The following is an 18352-nucleotide window of genomic DNA, read 5'->3' on the forward strand; positions in this document are numbered from 1 at the left end:
ATGATTCGATATTCGATACTTTTTACCACGTAGATGTGCAAGTAATATGTACATGATGAAAGTTATTATGCACGAACGTGTTTAATAAACACGTGGTGTTTTCTGAATGCGATTATAAATTTCCAATTACTTTGGACTGTATTTTGAAAGATGTATCATATAACATCCGATATGACCCGCTATTCGATTCTTCTTCGTTTTCACACAAGAAAATATATACGAAATAATTTTTACTAATCTAAATTAAAAAGGAAAAAAAAAAAAAAAAAAAAAAAAAGAAAAGAAAAGAAAAAGAAGGTATGTAGTATCGGAGAAAAGTGTGTGTTAACAATTGTAATAAAAATCTTTTATAAATATATACATATATATGTATATATATGTATATATATATATATATATAATAAAATATAATTGATATGTTTAACGGGACTAAACGTGCGCCGTGGAAACCGCCGTAGTGACGCATCGTGAAATAACTTCAATTGATTTTGTTCATAGTTTAGCAATCTATTACGTCAGCTGATGCGATAACTTGTATTTGTGTTTCTGGTGTTTGTTAAATCTTTTTTAAAAATTGTTTATCGAATTTATTGAAAATTGAACGTATTTTAACGGCGAAGATTACGACGAAGGAAAACTTATCGGCCATGGGTAAAGAGAGATTTTATTTTATAATGTTTCTATATTTTTGTACGATTGGTATCAACTGACATTTCTGTACTGTTATTAAAAGGAAAAAAATAAAAAAAAAAAAAAAAACAAAACTAAAGAAAAAAGAAAAAAATAAACGAATCATTAATATTATTTCTAGAATATATCTCTCGCTTGGAAAATATATTGATTAGAGTATCATACTTTCTTATATGTAATTAACGTTAATTTGAAATATTTTGCACATTTTAAATCTATTTCGAATAAAACTCTAACGATATTTTATGTTATAGAAACCTCAGAAGCAGTTATGATAGAAGGAGAGGATTATGAAGTTGTTGATGAGTGCTTGGAAGAAGATGACATATTAAATACTCAAAACAAATTGAAAAATATGAAGAAACAGGAAAAGCATGATACCAAAAATCTTATAGAAATGAAAAATTCAAATAGTGATATGTTTGAAGATATAAAAATAGATACAGAAGAGAATATAAAAGTTAAATGTAATATTACTTCTGATATCAAAGAAAAAAAAGTAGAAAGTGACGTTTCAACTATAGAAATTATTGAAATAAAACCGGAAGACGATAAGAATTCTGTTGATTTTACTGTAGATATTACTTTAGATCAATTAAATGAACATAGAGATTTAACGGATGAAGAGGTTATGCATCATCTTGATGAAATAGAAAATATAGTATTAGATCCAACTGCTTTTATAGATACAGATAACAACCAGTCGTTCGAAACAAAAAGTTTATCTGAACATATTGTTAACAATGATCTAGAAGAAGATAAAAATAATATAGAGTGTATAGATATTTCATCTCCAGATAATAAACAAATTGATGAAAATGAAAAAACAATATCGGAAGAAATAGAAATAGATCATTCGGAAACACATAATACAAAAATAAATTGGTATGAAAAGAAGGTAAAGATTGATATTTTTGTTGAGCATACATTTAATTGTACTATTGTTTCAATTATTCTTTATCTTATTTATAGCTTGCAGAAAAAGTAGCTACAATAAAGGAACGAATGTCAAAATTAGCCCGTGTCTTAGAATTTTCTTATCCAGTCTATCAGAAATGGCTAGAATGGACAGAAAAAGTACATGGAACACCTATTTGTAAATTAGAACCAGCACGTCATTGTCCATTAGACAAACCTCATACTAATCGTTGGAAATTTATCTGTAAGTATATAAATTCTACATCAAAATTATTAATTATGTATTGAACATAGTTGTTTATATATGTATAAACTTGCTTAAATGAATAGTACGCTTAGTATACATATACATATATGCATATGCATAATGTTAATACATTGATCATCTGTAATCTTTACATTTGATTGAGCACAGCAGTTAAGTGAAAAAAAACCGTGAATAATTATATAGACCGTTTTAATGATATAAACGCGTTCACCGATGCTTCTCTATAAATTTGCGAAAAATAAAACTAGATGGGTTTGTGTCAGAAGAATAATCTCTGCTGACACTGTTGACTTGAATTTCAATGGAACGAACGATTCATTGAAAATATCTATAATAATTCATAGGAATAAACTGTGAATTTATGAATCTAGAAACATGTCAACATTGACCCCCATCTTTTAAGTGTATAACTTAAGAAAGGTGCTATGTGTGGTTAAAGCATAAATCTATAAAGTATTTTGTGATAACAATACATACACAAATGTGATTAATAAAGTGATGAACTTCACATCAATACAGCACATTCTTGAGTGTCTCAATATTCATATTCATTATATACGTATATTTTGCTTTGTGTATGCTAAACATAAAGTATATATCTGTAGCATTCAAAATCTGTATATCATAATACGTTGATAAAAATATAATTTGATTAAGTATACGGAACAACAATTATGTTAAATAAAAATTGATAAACTAAATTAAATGATTAAATTTTTATTTTAAAAGAGTTATATTTGTATGTAAAACAAATTTCTTTTTCTCTCTCTCTCTCTCTCTCTCTCTCTCTTTTTCTTTCTTAATATTGTATAATAATAATTCAAGATTTATAATATTTCAAGTACATATTTTAAATTGTTTTTTATAATACAATAATAAATTCTCAATAAACCAGCATATATTATTGCATATTTTACGATCTCCGAAAAATAATTATTACAGATGAAATTAAAAGATGTAAAATATTATTTTATTTATAATATAGTATATTTTATATTTTTCATTCACTTTATTTTTTGATACAATAATAGTAAGTCTGTCTAGTGGACTCCATTGAGAAAATCAGAATATGACAAATATAAGTGTAATGAATTGTTTAGTAATCCAATGATAAAAACAACCTGACATGTTTAGGCAGCAGAAAGAATGTGCAGGAGGCATCAAAGGAGGAGGATGCATCTATTAACAAGAGTACAGAAACAGTGTGGCGACTGGAACCAACTGGAGCATGGGGTGTTAATACTGATAATATCTCCGAGTTTCCGCCTTTTGTATTGCGCGCAGTTAAGGTATATCTAATTTTGCTACATAAATGCAATTCAGCACATTTAACTTCTGAAAAGCATATACATAATTATGTATTTAAAAAGATTGAATGTTCTTGGTAAGGGATATTAGCATATGAAATTTTTCAACATAAAATAAAATAGTCTTTTTACAAAGACAAGGATCTTTTGTGTAGTAGTGCAATTATAACTGCTGTTGCCCAACCTTTTGTATGGAAAGAAAGATAAAAATTATTAAATGAATTGCAGACAGCAATAATTATTATGATAAATATGATAATAATATTATCATAATAATAATATAAAATGATATTATATATATATATATCATTAAGAATAATTACAAATTTAATGGCAATGAGTCATCAATTATTTATAAAATTAAAATACCTACATCTATTCAAATGATTTAAATAAAAACTAATTTTATAATTGGTAACACAAATAAACATAAAATATAATTGAATGAGTACAAAATAAAACATAAGAGATATGTTGTTTTCTTTTATTAAGAAAAAACAGGAAACATTGTACAGAATGACAATTCCTGGGATATAAGATAGATATAAGATATCAATCTTATAACAAAATTAAATTCAACATCAAGAAATATCAACAAGAAAGAAGATAATGCCACAAGTGCAATTGCATGGAAAGTATGTAACAATATTATTATTATAGTATTGTTACTACTATTATAATAAGGAATGCTTCTATTGAAGTACTCCTTTTATATATTAAACAGATGGAACGCAATAAATATTAATATGCGTTAAAAAAGCTATGTAATTTTAAAAAATATAAAATGTCATAGCTTTTTCTGTTATCTGAATGAACAGATAAAAATATAACAAGAATGTGAATTGTGTTATAAGAAGAGGAACTGGAATTATCTTCGAAGCCGACTACTGAATAAGAAGAAAGTTTTACAAAATATATGAATGAAGATCCTAGAATAAAAATGTTATCTCAAAGAAATTGTGAAAAAGTAGAATTTATTGTGGCAAAATAATAAAATTTTGATCACTGTTATCTGTAAAATATCAAAGAAATTGAAATGATCTTGATATCTTACTTTATTAAATTAAATTCATACTATATATATATATGTATATATATATATATATATATATATATATATATATATATATTATGTAATATATATATATATATATATATATATATATATTATGTAATATATATATATATATATATATATATCACATAATGTATGTGTGCGTGTGTATGTGTGCGCGTGCGTGCGTGAGCGTATCTGTATGAAGAGTGTATGCTCCTGTGTGGGCTTAATAATCTTGCAAAATAATACAATATTTCATAAATTTTAATTATTAACACAATATGAATATGTAGAACCATTATTTTTAATATTTCATGTTTTATCATACAGATATTCGAGAACTTTCTTCAATCTGTACAGACAGAGGAATCTCAACTCCCTGTTGAACAATTTTCTAGCGACACGTGTATAGAAATTGATCAGAAAAAAGAAACAAGTATTGAAGGAAAGCAACAATGGCTTTGGCTTGTAGTAAGATGTAATAGCATGGATGAACTTATGCTATTTGTAACTGGAAAAAATATTAGTCGCGTTACCATGGATCGTTTGAAACAAGTATACGAATCTGGATCTGGAAAAGATTGCAACGTTAAGTCATTGTATTGTAAATCTGTGAATAAGTAAGAATTCAATATATTATATTTATTAAAATTGTGCTCGATGTAAGTTTCTTTTTAAAAGTATGCGCTAACGATATGATTAAAATTATTATCTTATAGATATAATGATACAATAGTCACGAATACAACATTTTTGGTGGGATCAGAAGCTTTGGATGAAATTGTTGGAGGTATAAAAGTACAATTAGCTCCAAAAACAAATTTTTGGTCTAACCCAGCGGGTGCAGAAAACGTAGCGAAAACAGTAATAGATTTATTATCACCGACATCAACGACAACGGTTCTTGAAGTTGGATGTGGAATTGGTCTGATTGGATTGATGATGGCGTCTGTAAGTATTAGAAAAAGATTTTTCTATAAACATATATATATATATATAAATGTATCTCTTATGTATTATATTTTCACAGAAATGTCGACAAATTATTGGAGTTGATTCCCAATCAGAAGTTGAAGAAGCAGAAATGACGTGCGAGTTAAATAACATAAATAATGCTTCTTTTATAATGGGTTCACCATCAGAAGTTACAGATCTAATAGCTAATTCATTGAAAAATTGCAAATCTTCTGCCATCATTAATGCAAATACAAATATTGGACGAGGTGTGTACATTTTTTAAATGCAATATATATTATTCAATATATATGTATATTCTAAAGTTTATAAAATCGTTAAGAACAATTCAATACATTATTATTGTCTATTATAGCAATTGACATTATGATATGTCTACGAAAAATTTCTTCATTAAAACGATTAGTAATGATAACTACTTTGACGAAACAATCTGTACGTGCAATATTAGAACTGGTTAGACCTGCTAATAGAGTCATTGGAAATCCATTTATGCCTGTAAAAGCATGTGTAGTCGATACATTACCGGTTGGCCCACATTTTGAAGTGATAATTTTAATGGAACGACATTTTATGCTTAAACTCAAACAGCCGTGGCATCCAAAAGCATCAGAGGAGTCAACAAATGCTAGTAATAGTGCTAATAATATTAAGGAAAAACTATCTTCTATGTCTGATAACAAAAAGTCAACCAAAAAGACTAATGATAAAAAGACAGGATTTAATCGTTCGAAAGGAAAATTAAAAGGGAAACGTGCTCATTCTCCTGAAACAAATGAAGGCCCAGCGAAAAAGTTCGCCAAAAAATTTGAAAAAATTGTTTTCAAGCCATGGCGAGATGGTAAGTATTTAAATAATAATTTAAATATATATATATATATATATATATATATATATATATATATATAAATATACAAAACATAAAATTAACGTAACACTTATAATATATCGTTAGATTCATCGAGGAAAAAGGATAGAGCGGAAGAGTGTTCTCAGCTTCGTATTAATCCTATGTATGAAAAAAAGATAAGAGAGAACAATGATCAAACTGATCTAAGAGAGAGATTGTCCAATAATCGTGTTGATCCTGAAATTGTAAATAAAGTAAAAGAACAGCAAGCGATCTTAGACATAGCGAAAGAAAAATTAAGTGGATCTTCTTCTACGGTAGATATAACGACTGCTAAACAATTACAAGACATGTTGAATATGGTTCTTGAACAAACAAACAAACTTCAGAGTCAACTACCACGTTCAGTTTGGGATCGTATTGCACCACCTGAAACAGCTGAACATTCGATTGATAAAGAAGATAATCAGCCTGATTCGTTACTTAAAGGCCGTTACATACAAGAGATTGGTGCAAAAGATATTTTAATAACTAAAGAAAATAAGACATTTTTAGAAACTAACGAAGAAGTGTCGATAAATCCAATGTACAAGAAATATGGGACTGTACCACCAATAGAATCAAATATGCTCGTGCCATTGACAAACGATGCACCTATATTGAATAGATCTTTGCAAAAGTCATCACCAGAACGTTATCATGGGCCGGATTTTCGTAAACAATATTTTGGAGAAATGCCTTGGAACAAAGACAAAGGTTTTGAAAAAAATCGTTGGGGCGAATCTAGTAGCGGAAGGAGACAGGCTATTTCGCCTATGAGAAAACACATATCTCCAATGAGACATCGATTATCTCCTTCAAGACGATTTTCACCGAAACGTCCACTCTTGTCTCCGCCAAGACGACCACTTTCTCCACCTAGAAGGCATATGTCTCCTCTTAGACGTCCTATATCTCCCTTCAGATCGCGTAATAACTTAATAGCTCGTCCTTTTTCTCCACAAAATCGTCCAATGTCAGGATCTAGACGTCCCTTGTCACCATCAAGACGACTTATGTCTCCACCTAGACGTGCACTATCACCGCTTATTCGTCCAACATCACCCAGAAGGCATATGTCTCCGTTAAAACAGCACGTGTCTTCAATGAGAACTATAACATCACCGAGGAGACAAATTTCTCCTGTAAGACATCAAATATCTCTATCAAAAAGACATCTATCACCACCTGGAAGAATGATGTCTCCCTCGCGTCGAGAAATGCAAAGTGGTAGAAGATTGTTAATGCAACAAGAGAGACAACATCAATCTCCTATGCGACTCGAAGCATCCTTTCGAATCGTTTCATCGCGTCGTCCTATGTCACCTCTAAGACGTCAACCATCACCTTCTAGACGTCAAATGACACCTCCTAAAAGATTCACTGATGACTGGGACATACCCAGTCGTGGTGCAATTGAACAGAGCAGTTGGCATTCTAATAATAGAATACCCGATAAATCCTGGCGCGATGAAAGACAATCTTCTAATTCCAATTGGGACCAACAAGCTTCTAGTGGTAATAGATATCATAATACTGTTAATCAAGATAAGTGGGATATTAAAGACTCTTCTCAAGATAAAATGAGAATTTCTAGTGGGGGAGATGTATGGAATGCCAAACAGTCATCAACGATGCAAGGTTTAAAAGATCCCTGGGGTATAAGTTCCGACAACAGGTGGTCAGGTACTTCTAGTTCGTCATTAAATAATGATAATTGGAATATTCGAGGAAAGGAAAGTTTTGGTAACAGAGACGAATCCTGGATGGATAAAAATAAGAATAGATGGGATTCGTCAATGTATAAAGATTCTTGGAATCAACAAGGAGATAAGGAAGATTGGAACGATCTTCCAGAAGATGCAAGGGATCCATGGGGTGACGATAATAGTAGTATTGGCCTAAAAGAACGATGGCAGAAATTTGATGGACCGAGTACGTCCGCTTGGGGAAGAGAACACGAAAAGATGGATTCATGGTCCAATCAAAAAGATAATTGGCAGAACAAAGGACAATCTGCCGGAACTTCGAAATCTATATGGCAAAGTAATAACAATCAAAATATGGGAGATGCACGTTGGATCCCTCAAAATGATATTTCGAAAAAGTTACAGCCTTCTGGTTGCCAAAGTGGAAGTGGTACATTGGGATCGTGGCAGCAACAATCTGTCTTTAATATTCAATCCCAGCGTTCTTTTACTATGACCCAGTATAAAGATCATTGCTAATTAAAATTGTGTTTCTTTCTCATTGCCTATAGGAAATTTGCGTTTAATTACTTATTCTCAAATGACTTAAAATTTTATTGATTAGTTCAAAATATCTTTTTAACGTTTGTTTGAAATTTGTTATTTAGGGTAGATATTACAAAAAAAGCCGGAAGTAAGAAATAAAAAAGAAAAATATTTTGCTACACTTTTTTTTTTCTTTTTTTTTTTTTTTTTTAATCTCCATTATAGCAATTAAATAATCTTAGAAAAATATCTTCCGCTTATTTGTACTTTTTTTTGTTTTTTTTTTGTTTTGTTTTTGTTTTTTTTTTTTTTTATTACGTTACACAACATAACGTAGCAAACATTTTAAACATTTTCAAACAAATGTCGCATTCATGAAAAAGAAAATGATGCCTATAATATTAAAACACTTATTATAATCGTTCTTTCATATTAATAATGTTATAGTAATGTACACGTTATATTCACGAATAAAAAAAAATGTATCGCTTTTTCTGAAGTTTTAATCGAAGGCTACGATTGTAAAAAAAAAAAAAGGAAAGAAAGAAAGAAAGAAATGAAATTATGTAATCTTCTTACTTTCTCAATAAAACGACACAAATACATTTTTCATATGATTTATAAATCTGTATTATTAATCAAACAAATACAAGAAAAAGTTAACACCGTATTTGTTTCATTAATTACTATCCTTTTCTCTTAATGCTGGTTTTAAATAGATCTCAAATTAATTAAAGTATTATTATTTCATTTTATTTTGACTACAAAGATAAATATTTATTAATTTTACAAATTTTATATTATAGTTATTAGGTTAATAGAAAAAATAATAATAATAATAATTTGTAACGCGAATTTTTTTATTTATAATTGTTTGTGTAATCTATTTAAGGTGTGACATCGGGGAACTGAGATAGTGTGTAATGTCTACTATTAAAGTTACATGTATAATGAATGATTGTGTGGTGTCTATTGATATATATATAGGAATAATGGTGATTTAAAAAGCTTTGAATGCGACTGAGGAGACCTCTTGTGTGAAATTCAGTAAAGTCTGATGAAGCGTTTTCAGTTTTCAAGTAACCGCTATTTCTTACAAACTTTCCTTTTGTAAAATAATTCATTGATAACTTTTCAATAATTTAATTTTTTGTCTTTTTAATTAATCTAAAATCTTAAATTTATAAAAATGCCGCGAATAATGATAAAAGGTGGTGTCTGGCGTAATACAGAGGTAAATTAAGCTTCTTAACCTATCATACATATCTTTTATATATTTAACAAGTTTATATATATATATATATATATATATATATATATATATATTTATATAAATTATAATGTTTAGGATGAAATTTTGAAAGCAGCTGTTATGAAATATGGGAAAAATCAATGGAGTCGTATAGCTTCGTTACTTCATAGAAAATCTGCAAAGCAATGCAAAGCACGTTGGTTTGAATGGCTAGATCCTAGTATTAAGAAAACAGAATGGAGCAGAGAAGAAGATGAAAAACTTTTACATCTTGCCAAACTTATGCCTACGCAATGGAGAACTATAGCCCCTATTGTAGGACGTACAGCAGCGCAATGTTTGGAAAGATATGAGTATTTATTGGATCAAGCTCAAAAAAAGGAAGAGGGTGATGATGCAGCTGATGATCCTCGTAAACTGAAACCAGGTGAAATTGATCCAAACCCAGAGACAAAACCCGCAAGACCTGATCCTAAAGATATGGATGAAGATGAATTGGAAATGCTATCTGAGGCAAGAGCAAGACTTGCAAATACGCAAGGAAAAAAAGCAAAAAGAAAGGCTCGGGAAAAACAATTAGAAGAAGCACGTAGGCTTGCTGCATTACAAAAACGTAGAGAACTTCGTGCTGCAGGCATTACGGTGTCTCAAAAGAATAAGCGCAAACGAGGAGTTAATTATAACACTGAAATACCTTTTGAAAAACGTCCTGCTCCAGGTTTCTACGATACATCAAAAGAACATATCGATCCACTTGCAATAGATTTCTCCAAAATGAGACAGCAACAGTTAGATGGAGATCATAAACAAGAAAAAGAAGAAATGGAACGTAGAAAAGATAAACAGAAGTTAAAGCAACGTAAGGAAAATGATATACCAATGGGAATGCTTAATAATGAAGAACCTGTGAAGAAAAGAAGTAAACTCGTTTTACCCGAACCACAAATTTCTGATCAAGAATTACAACAAGTTGTTAAACTAGGACGTGCTTCAGAGGTTGCACGTGAAGTTGCAGCAGAAAGTGGTATTACATTATCGGACAGTTTATTAGCTGATTATTCTTTGCCAACAAATGTTGCAGTAACTCCTAGAACTCCAGCTGCACAAGATAAAATTCTTCAAGAAGCTCAAAATGTTATGGCCCTGACACATGTTGATACACCATTAAAAGGAGGTTTAAATACGCCACTAAATAATTCGGATTTTTCTGGTGTTGTACCTGTTACAAATGCTGTTGCAACTCCGAATACTATTTTGGCAACTCCATTCCGTTCCCAACGTAGTGATGGAACGCCCTTGAATTCATTTAATACACCAACATCTACACGAACACAAAATGGAGTTCTTGCAACACCAGTTCGTGATAAACTTAGTATTAATCCAGACGAAGGTATTGTCGGGTCAGAAACCCCAATGGTACAGAAACAAGCTAAAGAACAATTACGTGCAGGTTTAATAGCGTTGCCTGCACCACGTAATGATTATGAAATAGTTGTTCCTGAAGATGAAACTATAGACGAGAATACTTCTACTCCTGCAAATGATATAATTGAAGATCAAGCGGATATTGACGCGAGACAACAGCAGGAATTGCTCGAACAAAAAAAAAGAGAATTGGCTCGAAGATCTCAAGTTATACAACGAGATTTGCCAAGACCAATTGATGTCAATATGAATATTTTGAGGCCTTTCATGGATACACCTCTGACAGATATGCAAAGAGCAGAAGAATTAATTAAAAGAGAAATGATTACCATGCTTCAATATGATGCACTTCAAAATCCTATGCAACAGAATAGGAAGGGTGCTTCTAGTTCTTTAGCACAAGCACAATCGTATCTTGAACAACATCCTTATGTTAATTTCGATGAAGAAGAACTAGATGCTGTAAGTAGATGTATATTGAAACGAATTTTGACTTTGTTCCTTTTATGAATCATTATTACATTTTTTTCATTTGTAATTAGGCAAAACAATTACTGGCTGATGAAATGAATGTTGTAAAGGAAGGTATGGCACATGGAGACTTGAGCTTAGATGCATATACAACTGTGTGGGAAGAATGTTTATCACAAGTAAATATTTCTTTATCATATATGTATATATAAAATAATCAAATACTTTAAGAAAATGCATTAAAATAAAATTCTAGATTTTATATCTGGAAACACAAAAACGTTATACTAGAGCAACATTAGCTTCTAAAAAAGATAGAGTAGAAGCTTGCGAAAGAAAATTAGAAGAAAATCGTATGCATATGACAGGTGAAGCAAAAAGAGCTGCAAGAATGGAAAAAAAATTGAAAGTATTAACAGGAGGTTATCAGGTAACATTTTAAAAATATAATTGAGATTAATTTCAAACTTAATATAATCTATTTTTTAGACCAGGGCACAAGTCTTAATTAAACAATTGCACGATTTATGTGAACAAATAGAGCAAGCTTACTTAGAACTTTCAACATTTAAATTTTTACAAAATCAAGAGGAAGCGGCAGTTCCAAGAAGAGTAAATGCACTCATTGAAGATGTTAACAGACAGACTGAACGTGAACGTGTATTACAAATGCGATATGCACAATTACAAGATCAACTTCAACAATGTTAATTGTTACAATTATACTGATATTTACACATAATACTGTAAAGTATACATGTGATATAAGTATGTTAAAAAAAACTTTACTAAATATGAAAGCTCATCGTGTGCATGTATGCGTATGTGAATGCGTGCGTCTATGTTCAAATACATAATAGTACATACATTTTAAAATATCAATATCGATATTTTATTTTAAATTGACTTATTATTATAATTTGAGTCGGTAATCTCAGGAGATAATGCGGTTGATCGTAAATTTATTTTTGTCGTAAGATGGCATGATGTTACGTTAGTACTATACAATCGTTTAGAGGTTGTGTGAAGTGACTCATGTGTATGCACATGTAAATTTATCGATTTAAATTAAAATTAAAATTTTATGTGAAAAAAAGCTCTATAATAAATAAAATTAATTTACTCTGAGTTTACTATTAAAGTGACATAATAAAAATGTTATGTTCCAAGGTAATATAATTAAATTATTTCAATTAGAGGTTAGGTTAATTGTATAATTTTTTGTTAGGCTGGTTTGGTACTCAGAAATATTGTAAGCGATACAATTCATCGAGAAACTAAATATATTGGAATCTTAACAAAATCATTCTCCTCATTAGGAGAAGTAAAAAATGTAAAGGTATACCATTGATCTTCATGAAAAAGTCATTACGAGTAAATATAAATATTCTCTTTCATAGTGTATTATATTTGATGTAAATTTTTCTAGTCTAATCCTGATAAATTATATAAAAAAATAGAAATTGAACTTAGAGGAAATGATCCTGCCGTACTAAAGAGTTATGGCCAGTTTACTGAATTAACTGCAAACCATTTAGAAATTAATATGCTAAGAAAGTAAGTTCTACTGTTTTTTTTTTTTCCCCTTTTTTATAATATTCTTAATATAGATCAATCAATTAAAATTTGTCGATTTATATTACAGTACAACACCTAGAAAAGCTGTGCATGAACGACTAACAGTGTTGAAATCTGTACATATATTCAAAAAACATCGTGTACAATATGAAAGCAGAACTTACTATAGATTTATGGATTTTGCAAAACTAACAGGATCTACTGCAGATACTTTCTTAGAATATCTTCAACGAAATTTACCAGAAGGTGTAGCAATGAAAGTTACAAAGGTTCGTTTAGATATCTATTCTGTTCTTGGTATTTTATTTCTTTTTTCTTTTTTTTTTTTTTTTAATGATAATTCTTTTGTAGGTCGAATTACAGAAATTACCAGAATCTATACAGACACCACCGAATACTGCTTAATTTTACATAATTATTGAAAATCTGTTACCATAGTACATACAGTAAATTAAATGAAATTGGCCTTAAATAATTTATTTATAAATCATAAACTATTTTTTTCATAGAGTTGTGCCTACAAAATGTATATAAAATATTATGTTTTTATACTGACTTTTTTTAAGCATAATCACCACTTAGCGATTGTATTAATGCTACATTTTGTTGACAGAAAGAAAAATGTCCTTTTCCAGCGATGATTTAATGGTAATAACATTGTTTGATATTTCAGGTGCTTTGCTAGGTACATTATGCTGAAGTTCAGGTAGCTGATATTTCTTTTGAAATATTAGAGGTTTATTTTTTTCTACTGCCTGAATATTTACAGTTTTAAGAGGTGTATCTTTGAAATTTGTAGATATAAAGTGTTGCCGATCGTCATCGTGTGATTTAATTCGTTTATCCTTTCGTTGTATTGTGGAAGTTTCATTAATATCATGTTTTCCTATATCAGATGAAATCGATCGTATTGTATTTCTTTCAGGTACGTGCATTTTAATTAATTCCGTACTAGCAATACATCTGCGCAATATGTATTCATTTTCTGCAAAGAAAATTGTTATTCCCGATTATTAAATAGAACACTAAAATGAGATGAATTATTTGTATATACGCTTATTAACAATATATGATCAACATTTTCACATTAAAGTATAATATTATTTGTTAATAATAATAATTTTCTCTTTTAAATGACTACTCACTCGATCGTTTCAGACGATAAAGAGTTCCTGCGAAAGATTCTCCGTTTAAAATAAAAATCAAAGTGACAAAAATAATTATATTTCGTATACTTGTCATTTGTAATGATTAGATCAATCAAATTTTAAAAGATTAATTTATATCGAAAAATATCGTTAGAGATTCGAATGTATAAAAACAAAAGAATGATTTTATTTGAAAATTGTAAAGAGATGTGTATTCACGCCGGTACTGCACAAGTGCTGTCAGGCAACTGGAGAGTGTATAAGCAAAAAGATTAGAAGCCATGATCAAAGAGGAAAGAAAACTGGACAGGGTGGCATAAGCCAGTTTAAGGTCACTTTCAACATTCGTCGAGATTTTATTATTCGAATTAATTGCAAAAACTTTTAAAAGTCTACGCAAGATACACTCGTCTTTATGTCTCACATACGCATTAAATGTAATCGTCTTTCATCTTTCGTCTTTCGTAAATCCATTTATGGCTATAAGTCGTAAAGGGAGAAAGAAAAAAAAAGTACAGATTTTTTCGTCCTTATATTCTTTTTAATTTCTATGTATCTGAGTAAACCGGTTTCGCGAACATTATCTACATCGAAGGCCAATACTGCTTTTATAGTAAACCGGTTATTTTCGAAGAGTAATAAAAAAAAAAAAAAAAAAAAAAAAAAACATAAATTAAAAAGTTTTTTTTGTGTATGTTTAACAATTACATTTTTGTTAAAACAAAACATAATAATTCATCAAATGTATATATACATAATTATTGAATAAGACAAAATAGAGATAAAAATTATACGTATTGTTGCACACACACACACACACATACACACAAATACACAAATGGACGAAAGAGAGCATTTACTTAAAGAAATTGATTATTTCAATTTATAATGATAATAACTTATTACGAATAAATAATAAACAATAGCGTTATAATAATTCCAAGAATAACCGCTCGCCATTAATAAGCGACACTCCTACTTACATAGATATTTAAACACAGTAGTATCTTCATTATAGTCTTATGCACTTAGAAAATTCAAAAATTGATGTTTTTAAAGTACTTATAAATAAACAATTATATTGTTTACTTTTCATTACAACGACCAAACTTTCACATAGTCTATTTCTAAAGCCCTTTTGTTACTGTTATCTCGTCTCCAGCTTGGTAACCATTGATTTCTAGAGTGCCAAAACTCTAGCATCGGCTATAATTAATATAAGATATTAATATAATTCTATTCTATGAATTAATTGTTTAAAAAAATTTGTTAATTTGAAAAAATCATCGAACCTTAGCGCCTACATTTTTCCAAGGTTTTTTATAACCGGAACTAATCGTTTTGTCTGGGAAAACTCTTAGACCTCCGACGCCTACACCTATACTGATATAGAACTACGAAAAAATATATTTTATTGTAGACATATATAAATAATCATAGTTATATATTTATCATCAACCTACCTCTTGATCAAATGGAGCAATTTTTGTCATACCACGAATATTAGTATTATAATTATGTAACCATCCGTTTACCGTAGGAAGTAAACGACCAATTTCTTCACCATCTGCTAAAAATTTAAATCCATTAGCATCCCATATAGTTGTATATACGTGAAAGTCTTTGTTCCATTCAGAATCACGATTCACTATTTTGTGAACATTTTCTTCATAGATCGTTGGGGAACCCGATTTCAATCCAAATTCCAATTTTCTACTGTCGTAAACTTTCTCTAAATCTTCGGCATCGACAAGATTATCATTTCCACGAGCAAAACCAAGAATAACACGACCGCTAGCATAATTAGGGCCATAGAGAGAGTAAAGTGGTTCCAACCATAGTTCTGTTAATTATATAGATCAATATTTTCTAACAATTTTTAATGCAATGAATTCGATAATTGGAATATCAATTGGATTGAATTTTACGAACCTGGATATAGCCAATCACCTTCAGGAAATTTAGCACGGATTTCAATTTTACCATATTTGAATGCAAATCGATTTTTTGTATTAAATCTAGCTGATATAACAGGTGGCAAAATGCTGTAAGACATAGCATTTCGAGAACATTCCTGGGGGATATTGCTGGTGCAACTTAAAAAAGAGAAAAAAGGAAATTAACAACATTTATCGTATATAATATATAAATCGATATTAAATATATCCATTATTCGTACTCAGCAAGTCGTAATGTTCCGTACGCAGTTATATTTTCTCCGTACGAATCTTCTAAAATAATTGGTTTAATACGAAGAATACCATCATCGATTTCAACGAGCTTCGGATGATTGTCATTGTGATAAATGCAAAATTCATAATCCTAAAATAAAAAAAAAATTAAAAGAATATTTATTTCTTCCGATTCTTGTGCGTCAATTGATTCGTATTAATACCAAAATTTGTGCTCACAGGTCCTAATGGCATTTTTATATCACGTGACCAAAGTGATTCATTTAAATTATTAAAATCTTCACTGAATATCAATTTTTCAGTATTTGAGCTGACGATGACTGACGGTGGAGTTGTAGATTTTTCTAAATTCGCTGCAAAGAAATTGTTCGATGAAGTATAGAAACTTTATAATTCATTGAAATAATTTAATAACAACTTAAAAATTTTTAAAAAATTACATTTACTGCCAACCACATATCTTTGATTTTCTTTAATAGAATTTGTATTATTAACTTGTACATATATCCAATAATTAATAACATCTCCTTCTTGTAAGATAACGTTCTCTTTTTCTAAGATCCATCGTCCATTTTTAGCTCGAAATACATCACCAAATAATTCGCCAGAATCTCTCGAACGTATTGGTTTATTTAAATTTCCATGAAACGTAAAATATTGCAAGCCTGGTGTATCTGTTAATGACGCGAAGAAATTTATTATTTTTAATTAGAGAAAAAAGACAATTATATATATATATATATATATATATATATATATATATATGACTCGTATTTCCATATCTATACATATAAAATAGATGATCTGTATGACCTAATGATAATAATGATTACATCGTTCAAATAAAGAATTTCCCTTTTTTACTTAAGAAAGATGGACATTTTATAAGCAAATATTAAAAATCTCGGGGATTTACGGAAAACTCCAGATGACTAGCTGATGCGTCATTATCGCAATGATTTATAGTAAATGTGTATATACGATTTATTCATCAAACTTTTGAAAAAGCATATTTTTTTATTTTCTGTATTATATATACAAAATAATAACTTTAATTTACCTTGTATAGAAATACGTAATCCTTTTGATCCAAGTACTTCGAATAATGGTTCTGGTATCGTGTAAGCTTTTACATTTACAATAAATAACACAGTGATTATTAAATTCAATCGAAATGAAATTAACGATGAAACTTGACAAATTTTTTTTGAGTACATTGTTACTTTTTTTTTTTATTGACTTGTTTTATGAAAACAAGAAAAAGAAACGTAGATGATGGAATAAAGAAAATAATTATAACTCAAACAAGTTTACACACGCGATATTAAATAATGATCGAGAGTGAACCAAAATAACTTGTTTCTTTCACAAGCTTTAATCTTATAGTCAAGCTCGTATCTTACTCTTCCCTCTTCTCTTTCTCCTCCTCCTTGCCCACCTTCACCTTCTCCTTCTCCTTCTCTTCTTCTTCTTTCTATTCATTTTCTTTATATCTTCTTTCAGTCTTATCATTTTTAAATACAAATTTTTATTTATGTCGCCATTTTACCATCAACGATTCGAAATTAATTTCGATTATTAATCGATAATCTAAACGAATTTATTAATAAGAATTTATTTGAATATTTAATAATAATAAAAATGATAATAACAATATATATATATATATATATACTCCTTAATAATATAAAAATACTGATATAAATAAATATTAATAAAATATATATATATATATATATATATATATATTTTGTCATCGTTATATTTAAATACGAATTTCAACATAATTATTTTGAATTCAGAAAAATTTTGAAAGAAAATGTTTACGGAAATGATTATTTCATTTTGATTACAAAATTTTTAATTATTGAATACTACGTTACATTTGTCTCGTATTCCTTTCAGAGAAATATGAGAAGATGAAGCTGTTCTTGGTCACGTTCGTTAT

General features: G+C 29.2%; 4 protein-coding genes across 9 annotated transcripts; 3 read left to right on the plus strand and 1 right to left on the minus strand.

Moving 5' to 3' along the window:
• The first annotated feature begins 43 nt into the window (after nucleotides 1–43).
• Nucleotides 44–9008, plus strand: LOC124949639. Of its 2 annotated transcripts, none has more exons than XM_047495093.1 (9): nucleotides 44–651; nucleotides 945–1588; nucleotides 1663–1852; nucleotides 3011–3165; nucleotides 4571–4860; nucleotides 4960–5191; nucleotides 5271–5463; nucleotides 5571–6056; nucleotides 6171–9008. In XM_047495093.1, exons 1-9 carry the CDS (start codon nucleotides 648–650, stop codon nucleotides 8330–8332), a joined length of 4356 nt encoding a protein of 1451 aa, XP_047351049.1. In that variant the 5' UTR covers nucleotides 44–647; the 3' UTR covers nucleotides 8333–9008. The 2 variants fall into 2 exon arrangements, with proteins under 2 accessions (XP_047351049.1, XP_047351052.1); XM_047495096.1 differs by lacking the exon at nucleotides 44–651 and adding an exon at nucleotides 670–865.
• Nucleotides 9009–9368: 360 nt separating this feature from the next.
• LOC124949640 (cell division cycle 5-like protein) lies at nucleotides 9369–12608 on the plus strand. 2 transcript variants are annotated; one of them, XM_047495098.1, is made up of 5 exons: nucleotides 9369–9572; nucleotides 9687–11477; nucleotides 11558–11665; nucleotides 11743–11916; nucleotides 12076–12608. In XM_047495098.1, the coding sequence occupies exons 1-5, from the start codon at nucleotides 9528–9530 to the stop codon at nucleotides 12100–12102; spliced, it is 2145 nt and encodes a 714-aa protein (XP_047351054.1). In that variant the 5' UTR covers nucleotides 9369–9527; the 3' UTR covers nucleotides 12103–12608. The 2 variants fall into 2 exon arrangements, with proteins under 2 accessions (XP_047351054.1, XP_047351053.1); XM_047495097.1 differs by having other exon boundaries at nucleotides 9372–9572; nucleotides 11976–12608.
• LOC124949642 (28S ribosomal protein S10, mitochondrial) lies at nucleotides 12217–13886 on the plus strand. Of its 2 annotated transcripts, none has more exons than XM_047495100.1 (5): nucleotides 12217–12656; nucleotides 12715–12825; nucleotides 12916–13043; nucleotides 13132–13333; nucleotides 13416–13886. In XM_047495100.1, the coding sequence occupies exons 1-5, from the start codon at nucleotides 12642–12644 to the stop codon at nucleotides 13467–13469; spliced, it is 510 nt and encodes a 169-aa protein (XP_047351056.1). In that variant the 5' UTR covers nucleotides 12217–12641; the 3' UTR covers nucleotides 13470–13886. The 2 variants fall into 2 exon arrangements, with proteins under 2 accessions (XP_047351056.1, XP_047351057.1); XM_047495101.1 differs by having other exon boundaries at nucleotides 12514–12656; nucleotides 13738–13886.
• Nucleotides 13135–17846, minus strand: LOC124949641 (beta-1,3-glucan-binding protein-like). Of its 3 annotated transcripts, XR_007101116.1 has the most exons (10): nucleotides 17465–17846; nucleotides 16845–17078; nucleotides 16624–16757; nucleotides 16392–16534; nucleotides 16145–16308; nucleotides 15676–16055; nucleotides 15505–15606; nucleotides 15196–15418; nucleotides 14210–14692; nucleotides 13135–14049 (listed from the first exon to the last, which is right to left on the minus strand). XR_007101116.1 is itself a non-coding variant. In XM_047495099.1 (8 exons), exons 1-8 carry the CDS (start codon nucleotides 17619–17621, stop codon nucleotides 15308–15310), a joined length of 1425 nt encoding a protein of 474 aa, XP_047351055.1. In that variant the 5' UTR covers nucleotides 17622–17846; the 3' UTR covers nucleotides 15054–15307. The 3 variants fall into 3 exon arrangements, 1 of the variants encoding a protein (XP_047351055.1); XR_007101115.1 differs by lacking the exon at nucleotides 14210–14692 and having other exon boundaries at nucleotides 13153–14049; XM_047495099.1 differs by lacking the exons at nucleotides 13135–14049; nucleotides 14210–14692 and having other exon boundaries at nucleotides 15054–15418.
• Nucleotides 17847–18352: the final 506 nt, after the last annotated feature.

Source organism: Vespa velutina, chromosome 6 (assembly GCF_912470025.1).
Source record: "Vespa velutina chromosome 6, iVesVel2.1, whole genome shotgun sequence".
Taxonomy (NCBI): Eukaryota; Metazoa; Arthropoda; class Insecta; order Hymenoptera; family Vespidae; genus Vespa; species Vespa velutina.

Excerpts from the sequence above, each read along its gene's own strand:
- LOC124949640 (XM_047495097.1), top strand. The coding sequence starts at position 9,528 with ATGCCGCGAATAATGATAAAAGGTGGTGTCTGGCGTAATACAGAG. Across the intron at positions 9,573-9,686 it reads GTGTCTGGCGTAATACAGAG|GATGAAATTTTGAAAGCAGC; the intron begins GTAAATTAAGCT and ends TATAATGTTTAG. Across the intron at positions 11,666-11,742 it reads GGGAAGAATGTTTATCACAA|ATTTTATATCTGGAAACACA; the intron begins GTAAATATTTCT and ends ATAAAATTCTAG.
- LOC124949642 (XM_047495100.1), top strand. Across the intron at positions 12,826-12,915 it reads GAGAAGTAAAAAATGTAAAG|TCTAATCCTGATAAATTATA; the intron begins GTATACCATTGA and ends AAATTTTTCTAG. Across the intron at positions 13,334-13,415 it reads TAGCAATGAAAGTTACAAAG|GTCGAATTACAGAAATTACC; the intron begins GTTCGTTTAGAT and ends ATTCTTTTGTAG.
- LOC124949641 (XM_047495099.1), bottom strand. The coding sequence starts at position 17,621 with ATGTACTCAAAAAAAATTTGTCAAGTTTCATCGTTAATTTCATTTCGA. Across the intron at positions 16,535-16,623 it reads TAAAAATGCCATTAGGACCT|GATTATGAATTTTGCATTTA; the intron begins GTGAGCACAAAT and ends TTTTTATTTTAG. Across the intron at positions 16,056-16,144 it reads AGGTGATTGGCTATATCCAG|AACTATGGTTGGAACCACTT; the intron begins GTTCGTAAAATT and ends TATAATTAACAG.
- LOC124949639 (XM_047495093.1), top strand. Across the intron at positions 1,589-1,662 it reads TAAATTGGTATGAAAAGAAG|CTTGCAGAAAAAGTAGCTAC; the intron begins GTAAAGATTGAT and ends TCTTATTTATAG. Across the intron at positions 4,861-4,959 it reads TATTGTAAATCTGTGAATAA|ATATAATGATACAATAGTCA; the intron begins GTAAGAATTCAA and ends ATTATCTTATAG.